We start from the raw sequence: 15,193 nt of genomic DNA, 5'->3' as shown, positions 1-15,193 counted from the left end.
GCCCCCTGCCCTATACCTGCCCAGACCCATAAAACCCCCGCCCTCTGTCCCATAACTGCCCAGCCCCCAGCCCCAAAATCCCCATGCCCTATACCTGCCCAGCCCCCAGCCCCAAAATCCCCATGCCCTATAACTGCCCAGCCCCATAATCCCCCACCCCCTGCCCCATAACTGCCCAGCCCCATAAACCCCCGCCCCCAGCCCCATAATCCCCCCGCTCTTCGCCCCATAACTGCCCAGTCCCCAGCCGCATAATCCCCCACCCCCTGCCCTACACCTGCCCAGCCCCATAACCCCTCTCGCTCTCTCCGGGTGTGGGGGGGTTGGATACGCCCGGGGTCCCTCCCTCGCCGTGGGGGGGCTGTGTTTGGGGCGCCCCCAGGGTTTTGGGGTGCCCCGCTGTTGAGGGTGCCGTCCCCCAGGAGCTGCCCGGCTCCGGATGCCGGCAGGATGGCGCTGGTCCCCGTCGCTGTGCCCCCTCCTCGCCCGGGCAGGTACCCACCGGCAGCGGGGTGGGGGGTCCGGGCAGAGCCCCCGCTTCCCGGGGACCCCCTTCCCAACCCTCCCGTTCCTCCCCTGAGCGGAGACCGCGGCGGGGACCCTGAGGGGAGGGCGGGGGAGCCGCTCCCGGCGGGGCCGTGACTCAGGGGGCGGCTGCTTGGCACCACCGAGTCCTCGGTGTTGGCACCAGGACCTGGCATCACCGAACACGGTCCTGGCATCGCCAAACCCTCGGTGCTGGCACCACCGAGCCCTCGGTGCTGGCACCAGGACCTGGCACCACCGAGCCCTCGGTGCTGGCACCAGGACCTGGCATCACCATATACGTTCCTGGCATCGCCGAACCCTCGGTGCTGGCACCACCGAGCCCTCGGTGCTGGCAGCAGAACCTGTCACCACTGAATATGGTCCTGGCACCACCGAGCCCTCGGTGCTGGCACCAGGACCTGGCATCACCGAACATGGTCCTGGCATCGCCAAACCCTCGGTGCTGGCACCAGGACCTGGCATCACCGAACACGGTCCTGGCACCTCCGAGCCCTCGGTGCTGACGCCACCGCCCGTGTCCCCACAGATGTCCCCTGTCCCCGACCCAGCAGAGCCCCCTTGTCCCGGGGGTGGCCCCTCTAGCCCGCGGTACCCCATCCCTGGTGTCACCGCGCCGTGACCCCGCTGTGTCCCCTCCCAGACCATCCTCCTGTCACCGTCACGGTGACAGCGGCCATCGGCCAGGACGCCTGCCTGCCCTGCGGCACCTGCGCGGGGCCACCCTCAGCTGCACCCACCAGCACCCACCAGCACCCACCCACCCTGGGCTGGCACCGGCCGCGCCCCGAGCCGGGCTGGCAGCCGCCCGTGCGGCCCCACAGCCGCTTTAGGGGCTCAGGGGACAGGGGACAGCGGCGTGTCCCTGCTGCTGAGGGACACCAGCGATCCCCATCTCGGGAATTATTCCCGCTACGCGGCCCCGCGGCTCCTCTGCTCCCTGGCGCTGCAGCCCGCGGTGGCAGGTGAGTGGGGCGGGGGTGGCACTGTCCCTTTCGGGGTCCCGCTCATTCCCTGCTCTGTCCAGCCCTGTCCCCATCTGCGTGGTGCCAGAATTTGGGGGTGTCCCCAGTTCCCTGCTGTGCCTGTCACCTGCTCTGTCCCCCGGCCCAGCCCTGTCCCCATCTGGGCGATGCCAGAATTTGGGGGTGTCCCCAGTTTTCTGCTGCGTCCAGTGTTGTCCCGGTCTGGGTGGTGCCAGAATTCAGCGTTGTCCCCATTTCCTGGTGTGTCTGTCACCTGTGATGTCCCCTGCTCCATCCCTGTCCCCATCTGGGTGGTGCCCCCACACTCTTCACCCCAGTTTGGGGTCCCCACATTCCCTGACACATCTGTCGCTTCCTCCAGCCCTGTCCCCATCTGGATGGTGCCAGAATTTGGTGGCTGTCCCCAGTTCCCTGACGCATCTGTCACCTCCTCCAGCTCTGTCCCCATCTGGGTGATGTCAGGTGTCCCTGCCCTGTTCCCCTGTCCTGTTTGGGGTCCCCACATGCCCTGACGTGTCCCTTGTGTCACCTGAGCAGTGCCAGGTGTCCCTGTCCTGTTCCCCTGCCCTATTTGGGGTCCCCACATGCCCTGACGTGTCCCTTGTGTCACCTGAGCAGTGCCAGGTGTCCCTGTCCTGTTCCCCTGCCCTATTTGGGGTCCCCACATGCCCTGACGTGTCCCTTGTGTCACCTGAGCAGTGCCAGGTGTCCCTGCCCTGTTCCCCTGTCCTATTTGGGGTCCCCACAAGGTGTCTGTCCCTTGTGTCACCTGAGCAGTGCCAGGTGTCCCTGCCCTGTTCCCCTGTCCTGTTTGGGGTCCCCACATGCCCTGACGTGTCCCTTGTGTCACCTGAGCAGTGCCAGGTGTCCCTGTCCTGTTCCCCTGCCCTCTTTGGGGTCCCCACATGCCCTGACGTGTCCCTTGTCCCCGGCGTGTCTGTCCCTTGTCCCTGGCGTGTCTGTCTGTCCCCGGCTGCTCCCCCGGGGCAGTTTGGGGGTTCCCCCTGCCTGGCACGGCACAGGGAGCAGGGGGTGGCCCGGCTGCTGTCCCCACGTGCCGGTGTCACCCCTCAGAGGTCCCCAGGGCCGCGGGGCCGGACGTGTTCAGGGTGCTTCGTGTCCTCACGGCCGTCTTCACCGTGGTGGCCATCGGGGTGCTGATGTGTGCCCGTGGCCAGGGCCACTGCTGGGGGCACAAAGGGGGTGCTGGGGGGACAATATGTAAGTAAAATTTATTTATATATTACAATTTATGTATATAAAACAAAGGGGGTGCTGGGGGGAACAATATATAAGTAAAATTTATTTATATATTACAATTTATGTATATAAAACAAAGGTGGGTGCTGGGGGCACAAAGGGGGTGCTGGGGGGAACAATATATAAGTAAAATTTATTTATATATTAAAATTTATGTATATAAACCAAAGGTGGTTCTGGGGGCACAAAGGAGGGGTCCCATTCCCATCCCATCCCATGGATCCCCTCCTATAAATCCCATCCCATACATCCCCTCCCATTCCATCCCACGGATTCCATCCTGTAGATCCCATCCCATAAATGCTATCCCATTCCCATCCCATCCCATGGATCCCATCCCATCCCATAGATTCCGTAGGATGGGGCCAGTTGGAGACCCCCTGGTCCACTGGGGATGGGATTCTGTGTGGGGAGGGGGTTTCCAGCTCCCTTGTGGTGTTGGGATGGGATGGGATCCCTGGGATGGGATCCCTGGGATGGGATGAGGAGGAGGAGGAGGCTGAGGGTGGAATGGGATGGGACAGGGTGGGATGAGCATGGGGGTGAGGAGGGGACGGGATGGGGGTGAGGATGAGGAGGGAATGGGATGGTGATGAAGAGAGGGCAGGGAAGAGGACAAGGGTGTAGATGGTGGCGGGGCGAGGATGGGGACAGCTCTGTGTGGGGCCAGGCTTGTCCCGTGTCCCCACCCGCTGTCCCCTCAGCGCGGGGCCCAGCGCAAAAAGGAGAGGTGGCCTCGGGTGACCTCGGGAGTCCCAACACCTGAGGCCACCCCCAGCCAGGACAGGTCCGCGAGTGACACCGGGGCGGGACGGGGCCCCGGCTGCCCCCATGGCGGGGACAGGGCTGGGCAATGCTCCGGGGTGGGGGTGCAGGATGGGTTTGGGGCGGGGGGCTCTGCTGGGACCCCCAGGGATGGGCAGGGGACAGCTCAGGGTCCCCCCGCCCTCCAGGGGACACCCAAACCCCCCATGGCTGGGGGGGGGGGGGGTGGGACAGACAAATACCTGAGACCCCAAAGTGGGGTGACCCCTCCTTCCCACCCGCGAGGGGTCAGGGGGGCTTGGGGGCTGGGATGTGGGGTACGGGGGGTACCTTTAGGGCTGGGGTGTGAGGGTGAGGGTGAGGTGAGGGTGACAGGGTGTCCCCATTTAGGGACAGGCTGTGGGGTCCCGGGGGTGTCCCCCTTTAGGGGTGGCTGTGGGGGTCACAGGGGTGTCCCCGTTTAGGGGTGGCTGTGGGGGTCACAGGGGTGTCCCCGTTTAGGGGTGGCTGTGGGGGTCACAGGGGTGTCCCTGTTTAGGGACAGCTGTGGGGGTGTCCCCGTTTAGGAACAGGCTCTGGGATCACGGGGGTGTCCCCCTTTAGGGACAGGCTGTGGCGGTGTCCCCCTTTAGGGGTAGCCGTGGGGGTCACGGGGGTGTCCCCGTTTAGGGACAGGCTGTGGGGTCCCGGGGGTGTCCCCGTTTAGGGGTGGCTGTGGGGGTGTCCCCATTTAGGGACAGGCTGTGGGATCACGGGGATGTCCCCGTTTAGGGACAGGCTGTGGGGTCCCGGGAGTGTCCCCCTTTAGGGGTGGCTGTGGGGTCCCGGGGTCCCGGGGGTGTCCCCGTTTAGGAACAGGCTGTGGGGTCACCGGGCTGTCCCCCTTTAGGGGTGGCTGTGGGGTCCCGGGGATGTCCCCGTTTAGGGACAGGCTGTGGGATCAAGGGGATGTCCCCGTTTAGGGACAGGCTGTGGGGTCATGGGGATGTCCCCCTTTAGGGGTGGCTGTGGGGTCCCGGGGGTGTCCCCGTTTAGGGGTGGCTGTGGGGGTCCCGGGGGTGTCCCCGTTCAGGGGTGGCTGTGGGGGTGTCCCCATTTAGGGACAGGCTGTGGGATCACGGGGATGTCCCCGTTTAGGGACAGGCTGTGGGGTCACGGGGGTGTCCCCCTTTAGGGGTGGCTGTGGGGTCCCGGGGGTCCCCAAGCGCGCTCGTTCCCTCACGGCCGCTGGGCGGCGCTGTCGGCGGAGGGGGGGGCCAGGCTGGCCCCGCCCACTGACCCCACCACACCATATATGGTCATGTGCCGGTTCGAGTCATCCCGTGGCCACGCCCCCTCGCCCACGGCCACGCCCCTTGTCCCGGCGGTGTTCCAAAGGCGCCGGGCGGGAAATTTGGGATATTTGGGATCCCGCAGCATCCCGGGGGCTCCGCGGGGCTCCTCGGGCTGCTGCTCCCCCTCCCCTCCTCCTCCCGGGGCGACCGCTGCGGCTCAGGGGGCCACCAGAGCCTCCCTTCTCCTTCCCTGTGCCCTCCTCTTCATCCCATGGGTCCCATCCCATCCCATCCCATCCCAACCCATCCCATCCCATGAATTGCATCCCAACCCATGGATCCCATGGATCCCATCACATCCCATAGATCCTATCCCATCCCATGGATCCCATCCCATAAATCCCTTCCCATCCCATGGATCCCATCCCATGGATCCCAACCCATGGATCCCATGGATCCCATCCCATCCCGTAGATCCCATCCCATAAATCCCATCCCATTCCATGGATCCCATCTCATAAATCCCATCACATGGATCCCATCCCATCCCCTACGATTCCATCCTATGGATCCCATTCTACAAATCCCATCCCATACATCCCCTCCCATTCCATTCCACGGATCCCACCCTGTAGATCCCATCCCATCTCATAGATCCCATTGCATCCCATGGATCCCATCCCATCCCATCCCATCCCATCCCATCCCATCCCATCCCATCCCATCCCATTCTCATCCTGTCCCATGGATCCCACCCCATTCCCATCCCATCCCACCCCGTGGATCCCACGGATCCCACCCCATCCTCGGGGTTTGGGGACACGGACACCATGGGCCACATGGCCACCGCGGGCCACACGGCCACCACGGGCCGGGGACAGACAGAGCCACCGGGGTCTGGGGGTGGTGACCACCGTGGGGTCAGCTGGGGCCACCTCAACCGTGGGGACACAGGGTGGGGACACGGCCCCGGCAGAGGGGACCTGGTGGGTGGGCACGCCAACCTGAGGGGTGCACACCTGGATTTTTGGGGAGCACACAAACCTCAGGGGTGCACACGTGGAATTTTTGGGGAGCACACAAACCTGAGGGCTGCACAGGTGGATTTTTTGGGAAACAGAGATCTGATGGGTGCCCTGATGGAATTTTTGGGGAATACCCAAACCTCAGGGGTGCACACCTAGAATTTTTGGGGAACACAGATCTGATGGGTGCACACGTGGAATTTTTGGGGAATGCACAAACCTGATGGGTGCACAGGTGGAATTTTTGGGGAATACCCAAACCTGATGGGTGCACAGGTGGAATTTTTGGGGAGCACCCAAACCTCAGGGGTGCACAGGTGGAACTTTTGGGGAATGCAGATCTGATGGGTGCACAGATGGAATTTTTGGGGAGCACAGACCTGATGGGTGGATCCGAAGGGTGGACATCCAAGTCTGGCATCCGTGGGCACTTCATTGTAGGGACAGGAATTCTTTTGTGAGGTTCAACCCCACCAAGACCTCGTGGGCTGTCTGAGGGACCCCACCAGCATTTTGGGGGGGGTCACGGGGGCTCCTGCCCCCAGGGAAATTGCCGTTCTGGCGGTGGGACAGGCTCCTGCGTGACCCTAAAAGCACAAAGGGGGTTTTTGGTTTTGGTTCCTCTGTCTGAAGCTCTCGCGTTGCTCCGGAAAGGGCCGTGCCAGCATCTGCTCCCGGGGGATTTCCAGCCCAGGCGTAGGGGAGAAATGATAAAAGATGGAATGGTAATAAATGAAATTAGAGCTGCTCCCGCCGAGCGAAGGGTGATGGGACAAGGTGACAGCTCTGCCCGCACCAGCTAAAACTGAAATGCGAGGCCAAAAAAATAGGGCAAAATTCATCCCGAAAATGGGATTTGAGGGTTGGATCCTGCTGGGGAAGGGACCTGGTGCTTCCTGGTGTCCCGGGAGTCACCGAAGTGTCCCAGTTTTGGCAGCAGAGGGGCGCGGGTGCGGTTCGGGCTCCCATTTCCCTGGGCTGGAGAGGTCACCTAGGACACAGAGTCAGCGCTGCAGGGCTGATTTCAGCAAATTTGCGTCAGACACCCCGCCACGTCCTTTCAGGAAAACCCCGAACCACCTCAGCTGGAGCTGGGATGAGAACTCCCCGGTGTCCCTGCGTCCCTCCAAGCGCTGTCACCGGGGCAGAAACCAATGACGAGTTATAAAATTCCGCAACCCCCCCCAAGGCGCGGGGCTCTCTGGGGCACGGACAGAGGGGTTTTGTGGGGTTCGGGCAGTTCCGGGGTGGCCCGGGCGGGATTTGGGCCCCGCACGGGATGGGGACGGGCTGCGCTGGCCCTTTAAATCACGGACAGGTGCGGCGGCGCGCGGGGGCGGGCCCGGCGGGGATGAGTGACGGGGCGTTTGCCCAATAGAAAGGCAGGGTGTGGAGAGGCCAGCCAATGAGCGGGCGGAAGGGGAGCGGGGGCGGGGCTCGGTGGCGCTGGCAGCGGGGCGAAGCGGGGACCGGTCCGGTTCGGCTCCGCTCGGCCCCGCTCGGCCCCGCTCGGCTCCGTTCGGCCCCGCTCGGCCCCGCTCGGCACCGCTCGGCCATGGCGAGGCGAGCGGCGGTCGCCGCCGGGCCACTCGGGGACGATTTCTCCTTCGTGAGCCCGGTGGCCAAGTACGTGCTCTTCTTCTTCAACCTGCTCTTCTGGGTGAGTGCGGGGACACCGCGACGCCCCGTTCGCGGAGGACCCCGCGGCTGTCCCCATCCCTGCACCCCACCGGGACCCTCCAGCCCTGGGATCCCACCGGCATCCCCAGCCTTGGGAATGTCTCCATCCCTGATCCCCATTGGGATCCCCCCTTCCCAGGGACCCCCAGCCCTTGATCCCTGATCCCCATTGGGATCCCCCATCCACAGGGACCCCCAGCCCTTGGGAATGTCTCCATCCCTGAATCCTTTTGGAATCCCCCATCCCCAGGGACCCCCAGCCCTTGATCCCTGATCCCCAGTGGGATCCCCCATTCCCAGGGACCCCCAGCCCTTGATCCCTGATCCCCATTGGGATCCCCCATCCACAGGGACCCCCAGCCCTTGGGAATGTCTCCATCCCTGAATCCTTTTGGAATCCCCCATCCCCAGGGACCCCCAGCCCTTGATCCCTGATCCCCAGTGGGATCCCCCATTCCCAGGGACCCCCAGCCCTTGATCCCTGATCCCCATTGGGATCCCCCATCCACAGGGACCCCCAGCCCTTGGGAATGTCTCCATCCCTGATCCCCATTGGGATCCCCCCTTCCCAGGGACCCCCAGCCCTTGGGAATGTCTCCATCCCTGATCCAGATTGGGATCCCCCCTTCCCAGGGACCCCCAGCCCTTGATCCCTGATCCCCATTGGGATCCCCCATTCCCAGGGACCCCCAGCCTTGGGAATATTTCCATCCCTGAATTCTTTTGGGATCCCCCCTTCCCAGGGACCCCCAGTCCTCTCTCCACCCCTGGACCTTTTTGGGACCCCACATTCCCGGGATCCCCCATCCCCACGACCCCACTGGGAACCCCTTGGCTCTGGAGCTGTCCCCACCCCTGGTCCCCACCGGAATCCGCTCTCCTCGGGATCCCTGGAGCCCCCCAACCCCAGTACCCCACCGTGACCCCTCATTCCTGAGGGATTCCTGGCCCCTGGGAGCGTCCCCATCCCGGGACCCCGCTGGGATCCCCCATTCCAGAACCTGCAGAAGGGGTTTCCCCATTCCCCGAGGGGTTTTGGGGTCCCCACCACTTCACCTTCCTGGCCCCACACAGGTGACAACTCCCCAGAGAGGGGGACAGAGGCCCCTCTTGTCCCCAGCCCACTGCCGGGGAATCTCCTGTAGGGAAGCCACAGTTTTCCATGTTTGGGAGCTGGTTTTGATTTTTTTTTTTTTTAACGTTTTGAGAGATTTTTTATGTTTTTGAAAAGTCTTATGTATTGAGAATTTTTTTAATGTTTCAGCAACTTTTTAAAAACGTTTTGGAGGTTTTTGTACTGCTTGGAAGGTTTGGGGTTTGTTTTTTTTTATGTTTGGGGGTTTCTTAATGCTTTTGTGGGTTTTTTTTTTGCAGTTTTTTTGTTTTGTTTTGTTTTGGGTTTTTTTGGGTTTTTTTTTTTTTTTTTTTTTTTTTTGCGGGTTATTTCCGTGTTTGCAACCCTATTTTTGAGGAAGTTTCTCACTTCCTATAATCCACGTCCCTGTGTCCAGCCACCCGTAGAGGAACAGCACTGGCTGGCCAGTGACCTCCCGGGAGGTGGGGACAGGTGTGACCTCCCCGGGAGGTGGGGACAGGTGTGACCTCCCGGGAGGTGGGGACAGGTGTGACCTCCCCGGGGGAGGGGACAGGTGTGACCTCCCAGGAGGAGGGGACAGATGTGACTTCCCCGTAGGAGGGGACACCGTGTGACACGGGGGGGAAACTGAGGCAGCGGCTGCAGCTGTGGTGCATCCCTGACTTTGGGGGGCTGCAGGGGGGAGGTGTGCAGGTGGCAGGGGGGGTGGTGACACCTGAGGGGACACCCGTGTCCCTCTGCAGGTGATCTCCATGGTGATGGTGGCCGTGGGGGTGTACGCCCGGCTGCTGAAGCACGCAGGTGAGCTCGGGGGCTCCCCAGCCCTGCTGGTTCCGAGCCGGGGAGGGGGTGGGGGTGGCACGTGGGGTCCTGGGGGTGCTGGCAGTGCTGGTGACAGCCCGCCCATGGTGACAGAGGCGGCCATGGCGTGCCTGGCGGTGGACCCTGCCATCCTCCTCGTCACAGTGGGCGTCCTCACCTTCCTCATCACCTTCTGCGGCTGCGTCGGCTCCCTGCGGGAGAACATCTGCCTGCTGCAGACGGTGAGTCCCGCCAGGGGTGGCACCTCGGTGGTCCCCTCGCTGTCACATTTCCTCTTCCCCTCACCGTCACCTTCTTCTTCCCGCAGTTCTCCGTCTGCCTGACCGTCATCTTCCTCCTGCAGCTGGCGGCCGGCGTGCTGGGCTTCGTGTTCTCTGATGAGGTACTGGTAAGGGAGGGCAGAGGGGGTGCTGGGTGACCCCAGTTCTGTCCTGCTGGGTGGCAGCGTCGCTGCCGTGCCCCCCTTTGTCCCCCAGGCCCGCGGGAAGGTCAGCGAGATCATCAACGGGGCCATCGTGCATTACCGGGATGACCTGGACCTGCAGAACCTCATCGATTTCGGGCAGAAGGAGGTGACTGGGGGGGGTCTGCGGGGTCGGGGTGTCCCTCCAGTGCTTGAGGACATGTCCCCACTTCAGTGTCAGGCTTAAATCTGTGGGGTAGCACAGGCTGGGGACGTCGGATGGCTCTTCCAAGATGTTCATGGTGATGTCCTGCCCGGGCAGGGGGAGGCTGGGGAGGGCTGGGGACACAAAGAGCCCTGAGTGTCCCGTCCCCTGCCGTGGGCTGGGGTCCCCTCCCCGCTGAGCGCCGTGCCCTGCCCGCAGTTCAGCTGCTGCGGGGGTGTCTCCTACAAGGACTGGTCCCAGAACATGTACTTCAACTGCACGGCCTCCAACCCCAGCCGCGAGCGCTGCTCCGTGCCCTTCTCCTGCTGCCTGCACGACGCCGAGCAGGTCTGTCCTGGGGTGGCCTCAGGGGACCCTGCCCTGTGCCCGTCCTCCCTTCCCCTGGGGCTGTGCTGGGCCTGGAGCCCTGCCCGAGGGGAGGGAACAGCATGATGGCAACGTACGGAGCCCATCCCACACTGTGGCTTTGGGTTCCCCATCCCACACTCTGGGTTTGGGTTCCCCATCCCACCCTCTGGGTTTGGGTTCCTCATCCCACCCTCTGGGATTGGGTTCCCTCATCCCACCCTCTGGGTTTGGGTTCCCCCATCCCACACTCTGAGTTTGGGTTCCCTTATCCCACCCTCTGGGTTTGGGTTCCCCATCCCACACTCTGGGTTTGTGTCCCCAGTTCCACACTCTGGCTTTGGGTTCCTCATCCCCCACTCTGGCTTTGGGTTCCTCATCCCACCCTCTGGGTTTGGGTTGCCTGTCCCACAGTCTGGGTCTGGATTCCCCATCCCACACTCTGGGTCTGGATTCCCCATCCCACACTCTGGGTCTGGATTCCCCATCCCACACTCTGGGTTTGGGTTCCCCATCCCACACTCTGGGTTTGGGTTCCCCATCCCACACTCTGGGTTTGGGTTCTTCATCCCACCCTCTGGGTTTGTGTCCCCAGTTCCACACTCTGGCTTTGGGTTCCTCATCCCACCCTCTGGGTTTGGGTTGCCTGTCCCACACTCTGGGTCTGGATTCCCCATCCCACACTCTGGGTTTGGGTTCCTCATCCCCCATTCTGCCTTTGGGTTCCCCATCCCACCCTCTGGGATTGGGTTCTTCATCCCCCACTCTGCCTTTGGGTTGCCTGTCCCACACTCTGGGTTTGGGTTCCTCATCCCACCCTCTGGGTTTGTGTCCACAGTTCCACACTCTGGCTTTGGGTTCCTCATCCCACCCTCAGGATTTGGGTTCCCCCATCCCATACTCTGGGATTGGGTTCCCTCATCCCACCCTCTGGGTTTGGGTTCCTCATCCCCCACTGTGGCTTTGGGTTCCCCATCCCACCCTCAGGATTTGGGTTTCCCTGTCCCACACTCTGGGTTTGGGTTCCCCATCCCTCTTTCCAGGTTTGGCTTCCCCCCTCCCCCACTCTGCCTTTGGGTTCCCCATCCCACACTCAGGGTCTGGATTCCCCATCCCACCCTCTGGGTTTGGGTTCCCCATCCCACCTTCCAGGTTTGTGTCCCCAAATCCACCCTCTGGGTTTGTGTCCCCAATTCCACCCTCCGGGTATGGTTCCCCCATCCCAGCCTTTGGGTTTGGGGACTCCTGGGTGGAAATGCTGTGGTGAGGTGGGGGAGAATTCTCCCTCTGCAGAGCTGGAATTGGCTCTTTGGGGCCAGGTGGCTCTGGAGGGCTGGCGCGGGGACACCGAGGAAGGGACACCCCAGCAAGGCAGGAGCCAGAGCTCCTGGTCACTCCACGGCTGCCCCCAAGAGCAGGGAGCCCAGCGTGTTCCGTCCCCAGCCCCTCTGCGCTCTGTCCCCTCTCCCAGGCCGTCATCAACACCATGTGTGGCCACGGGATGCAGGCCAGGGGCTACCTGGAGGCCAGCGCCTTCATCCACACCAACGGCTGCATCGACAAGCTGGTCAACTGGACCCACAGCAACCTCTTCCTGCTGGGGGGCATCACCCTGGGGCTGGCCCTGCCCCAGGTACGGGGCTGGGGGACAAGGGCCGCCCCAAAGCTCTGCTTTGTGGGCTTTTCTTGGGGAGCCACCTTAATGGTGGCTGCTTGTGACATGGGGGAGTTGGGATGGGATTTGGGGTGGGGGAGTAACGCAAATGTCAGGACAGGGGGCGTGGGGTGACGCTGCCTGGCGTCGCTCAGTACATCCCTCTCTCCTTCCTCTTCCTCCCCGTTCCTGTCCCTCTTGCTCTTTCTCTCCCTTTCTCTCGCTTTTCTCTCCTTCCTCTCCCACTTCCCTCTTCCCCTTCCTTCCCTCCCTCTCCCTTTCTCTCCCTGCTTCCTCTTCCCTTCCCCCTTCCTCTCTCATTTCCTTCCCTGTTCCCCTTCCTCTTCCCTTCTCCTCCCTCTTCCTCTCCCCTTCTTCTTCCTGCCCCCTTCTCCTTCCCCTTTTGCCTTCCCTTTATCTCACTTCCCCTTTCCCGTCCCTCTCCTCCATCTCCCCCTTCTCCTCTCCCCTCCGTCTCCTTATCTATCCCCCTTTCCTCTCCCCATCCCTTCCCTTTTCCCCACTCCCTCCCTGTCTCGTTTCCCTCCCCTCCAGCTGGTGGGCATCGTCCTGGCGCGGCTCCTCATCAACCAGATCCGCGACCAGATCAAGCTGCAGCTCTACAACCAGCAGCACCGGGCAGACCCCTGGTCCTGAGCCCAGTTTGTCTGTCTGTCTGTCTGTCTGTCCGTCTGTGTGTCCGTGCACCGAGCTGCCTTCCTTGGCCCAGGCCGGGCTGCGGGGCCAGGGACGTTGCCCCCATGGCCGGGTGTCCATCTCGGTGTCGCTGGCCGTGGGGACAGCCGAGGGCACAGCGGGGCTGACCCGTGGGACGGGGTGCCAGGCTGTGCCCTTTCCTTGGCTTTCCCGGGCCATAAAGACACGAGGGGGTGCCAGGCTGTGCCCTTTTTTTGTCTTTCCCGGACCATAAAGACACGAGGGGGTGCCAGGCTGTGCCCTTTCCTTGGCTTTCCCGGGCCATAAAGACACGAGGGGGTGCCAGGCTGTGCCCTTTCCTTGGCTTTCCCGGGCCATAAAGACACGAGGGGGTGCCAGGCTGTGCCCTTTTTTTGTCTTTCCAGGACCATAAAGACACGAGGGGGTGCCAGGCTGTGCCCTTTCCTTGGCTTTCCCGGGCCATAAAGACACGAGGGGGTACCAGGCTGTGCCCTTTCCTTGGCTTTCCCGGGCCATAAAGACACGAGGGGGTGCCAGGCTGTGCCCTTTCCTTGGCTTTCCCGGGCCATAAAGACACGAGGTGGTGCCAGGCTGTGCCCTTTCCTTGGCTTTCCCGGGCCATAAAGACACGAGGGGGTACCAGGCTGTGCCCTTTCCTTGGCTTTCCCGGGCCATAAAGACACGAGGGGGTGCCAGGCTGTGCCCTTTCCTTGGCTTTCCCGGGCCATAAAGACACGAGGGGGTGCCAGGCTGTGCCCTTTTTTTGTCTTTCCCGGGCCATAAAGACACGAGGGGGTTCCAGGCTGTGCCTTTTTTTTGGCTTTCCCGGGCCATAAATACACGAGGAGGTGCCAGGCTGTGCCCTTTTTTTGGCTTTCCCGGGCCATAAAGACACGAGGTGGTGCCAGGCTGTGCCTTTTCCTTGGCTTTCCTGGGCCATAAAGACACGAGGGGGTGCCAGGCTGTGCCTTTTCCTTGGCTTTCCCGGGCCATAAAGACACGAGGGGGTGCCGGGCTGTGCCCTTTTTTTGCCTTTCCCGGGCCACAAAGACACGAGGCCGGCCGCTCGGAGCGCCGGGCACAGCGCGGTGGCTCTGGGGACGGACGGAGGCCGCGCCGCGGCCCGGTGCTGCCGTGACACCCCCGAAACGAGGTGGGGAAAGCGGCTGAGGGGCCTGGCCCGGCCTCTCGGAGCTGTCGCAAACCCGTGGGTGGAGTTTTGGTTTTTTTTTGGGGGGGGGGGGGTTGGGTTTTTAGTTTTTTTTTTTTTTTTTTTTTTAGATTTTTTTCCCTTCGGCTCGGGCTGGGTGGTCCCTCACGCGGAGGGAGCCGGGATGCGGCCCAGCGCCCGGCTCTTTGTGTGCGGCCGGGAGGCTTCTTTCTCATTAAAAAAAAACCTTTTTTTGGTTTTTTCCCCCCTCGAAATCCACCTCATCCCCCCGCCGAAATGTGATTTCTTCCCTCTGCGAGCAATGGCACCTCCCCGCAAAAAAAAAGTGACTTTTTCCCCCCTCCGAAATTCACTTTTCTTCCCAAAACTTCCCCTCCCAAGAGCTACTTCTCGCCCAAAACAACTTTACTCTAAAAAGCAACCACTCTCCAAAAAAAAAAAAAGGCTTTTCCCCCCCAAAAATCCGTCTTTTCTCCCCAAAAAGCAACTTTTTGTCCCCCTAAAAAACAACTTTTCATCACCCAAAAGTGTCTTTTGTCCCCCCCAAACTGATTTTTCTCCCCCCAAAAAAGCAACTTGCCCATAAAAAAAGGAACTTTCCACCACAAAAATCAAGTTTTCTCCTCCCCAAATTATCCTTACTCTCCTAAAATTGATTTTTCCCCACAAAGAATACTCCCCCCCATCAAAAAAGTAGCTTTTTTTCCCCAGAAAAAGTGTCTTTTGTCCCAGAAAAGTAACTTTTACTCCCCAAAAAGTAACTTTTCCCTTTAAAAAGTAACTTTTCTTCTCCCAGAAGTGGCCTCTTTCCCCCAAAGGCAACTTTTCACCTCCAAAAAGTAACTTTTTACTCACAAAAGCCTTTTCATCAGGACATTTTATTTCACAGGAAAAAAAAAACAAAAACACCTTTTCCTCACAAGAAGGAACTTTTCCCTCACAAAATTGGTATTTTCCTCATATTAAGTGATGTTTTTGTCACAAAAGTGATTTTTTTCTTTCCAAAATTGGACTTTTCTTCATAAAAATGAACTTTCCCCTCACAAATAGTGATTTTTTTGTCACAAAAAGAGACTTTTTCTTCAAAACCAGGAACTTTTCCCTCACTGTAGGTGACTTTTTCCTTACAAGTGATTTTTTTTTTTCTCATAGAAAGGGAACTTTTTCCTCCCAAAAGTGACTTTTTCCTCCCCAAAGGGACATTTTCTTCACAAAAAGGGACTTCTTCCTCACAAAAAGTGACTTTTTTCCCTCATGTGGGA

At 61.0% G+C, this 15,193-nt stretch overlaps 2 protein-coding genes across 2 annotated transcripts; both read left to right on the top strand.

Annotated features, from left to right (window-relative positions):
* Positions 1–352: 352 nt before the first annotated feature.
* Positions 353–7,014, top strand: LOC128807762 (uncharacterized). The gene is made up of 4 exons (XM_053978331.1): positions 353–494; positions 1,190–1,511; positions 2,607–2,753; positions 6,921–7,014. Exons 1-4 carry the CDS (start codon positions 440–442, stop codon positions 7,012–7,014), a joined length of 618 nt encoding a protein of 205 aa, XP_053834306.1. The 5' UTR covers positions 353–439.
* A 294-nt stretch (positions 7,015–7,308) lies between these two features.
* TSPAN33 (tetraspanin 33) lies at positions 7,309–12,760 on the top strand. Its single transcript, XM_053978997.1, has 8 exons — positions 7,309–7,516; positions 9,376–9,433; positions 9,548–9,675; positions 9,762–9,836; positions 9,931–10,026; positions 10,282–10,410; positions 11,900–12,061; positions 12,638–12,760. The coding sequence occupies exons 1-8, from the start codon at positions 7,412–7,414 to the stop codon at positions 12,737–12,739; spliced, it is 855 nt and encodes a 284-aa protein (XP_053834972.1). The 5' UTR covers positions 7,309–7,411; the 3' UTR covers positions 12,740–12,760.
* The last annotated feature ends 2,433 nt before the right edge of the window (positions 12,761–15,193 follow it).

The sequence above is a fragment of the Vidua macroura genome, chromosome 5 (genome assembly GCF_024509145.1).
Source record: "Vidua macroura isolate BioBank_ID:100142 chromosome 5, ASM2450914v1, whole genome shotgun sequence".
In the NCBI taxonomy this organism is placed as follows: Eukaryota; Metazoa; Chordata; class Aves; order Passeriformes; family Viduidae; genus Vidua; species Vidua macroura.
The sequence above is the reverse complement of the archived record's forward strand: the minus strand, read 5'-3'. Positions and strand labels throughout refer to the sequence as shown.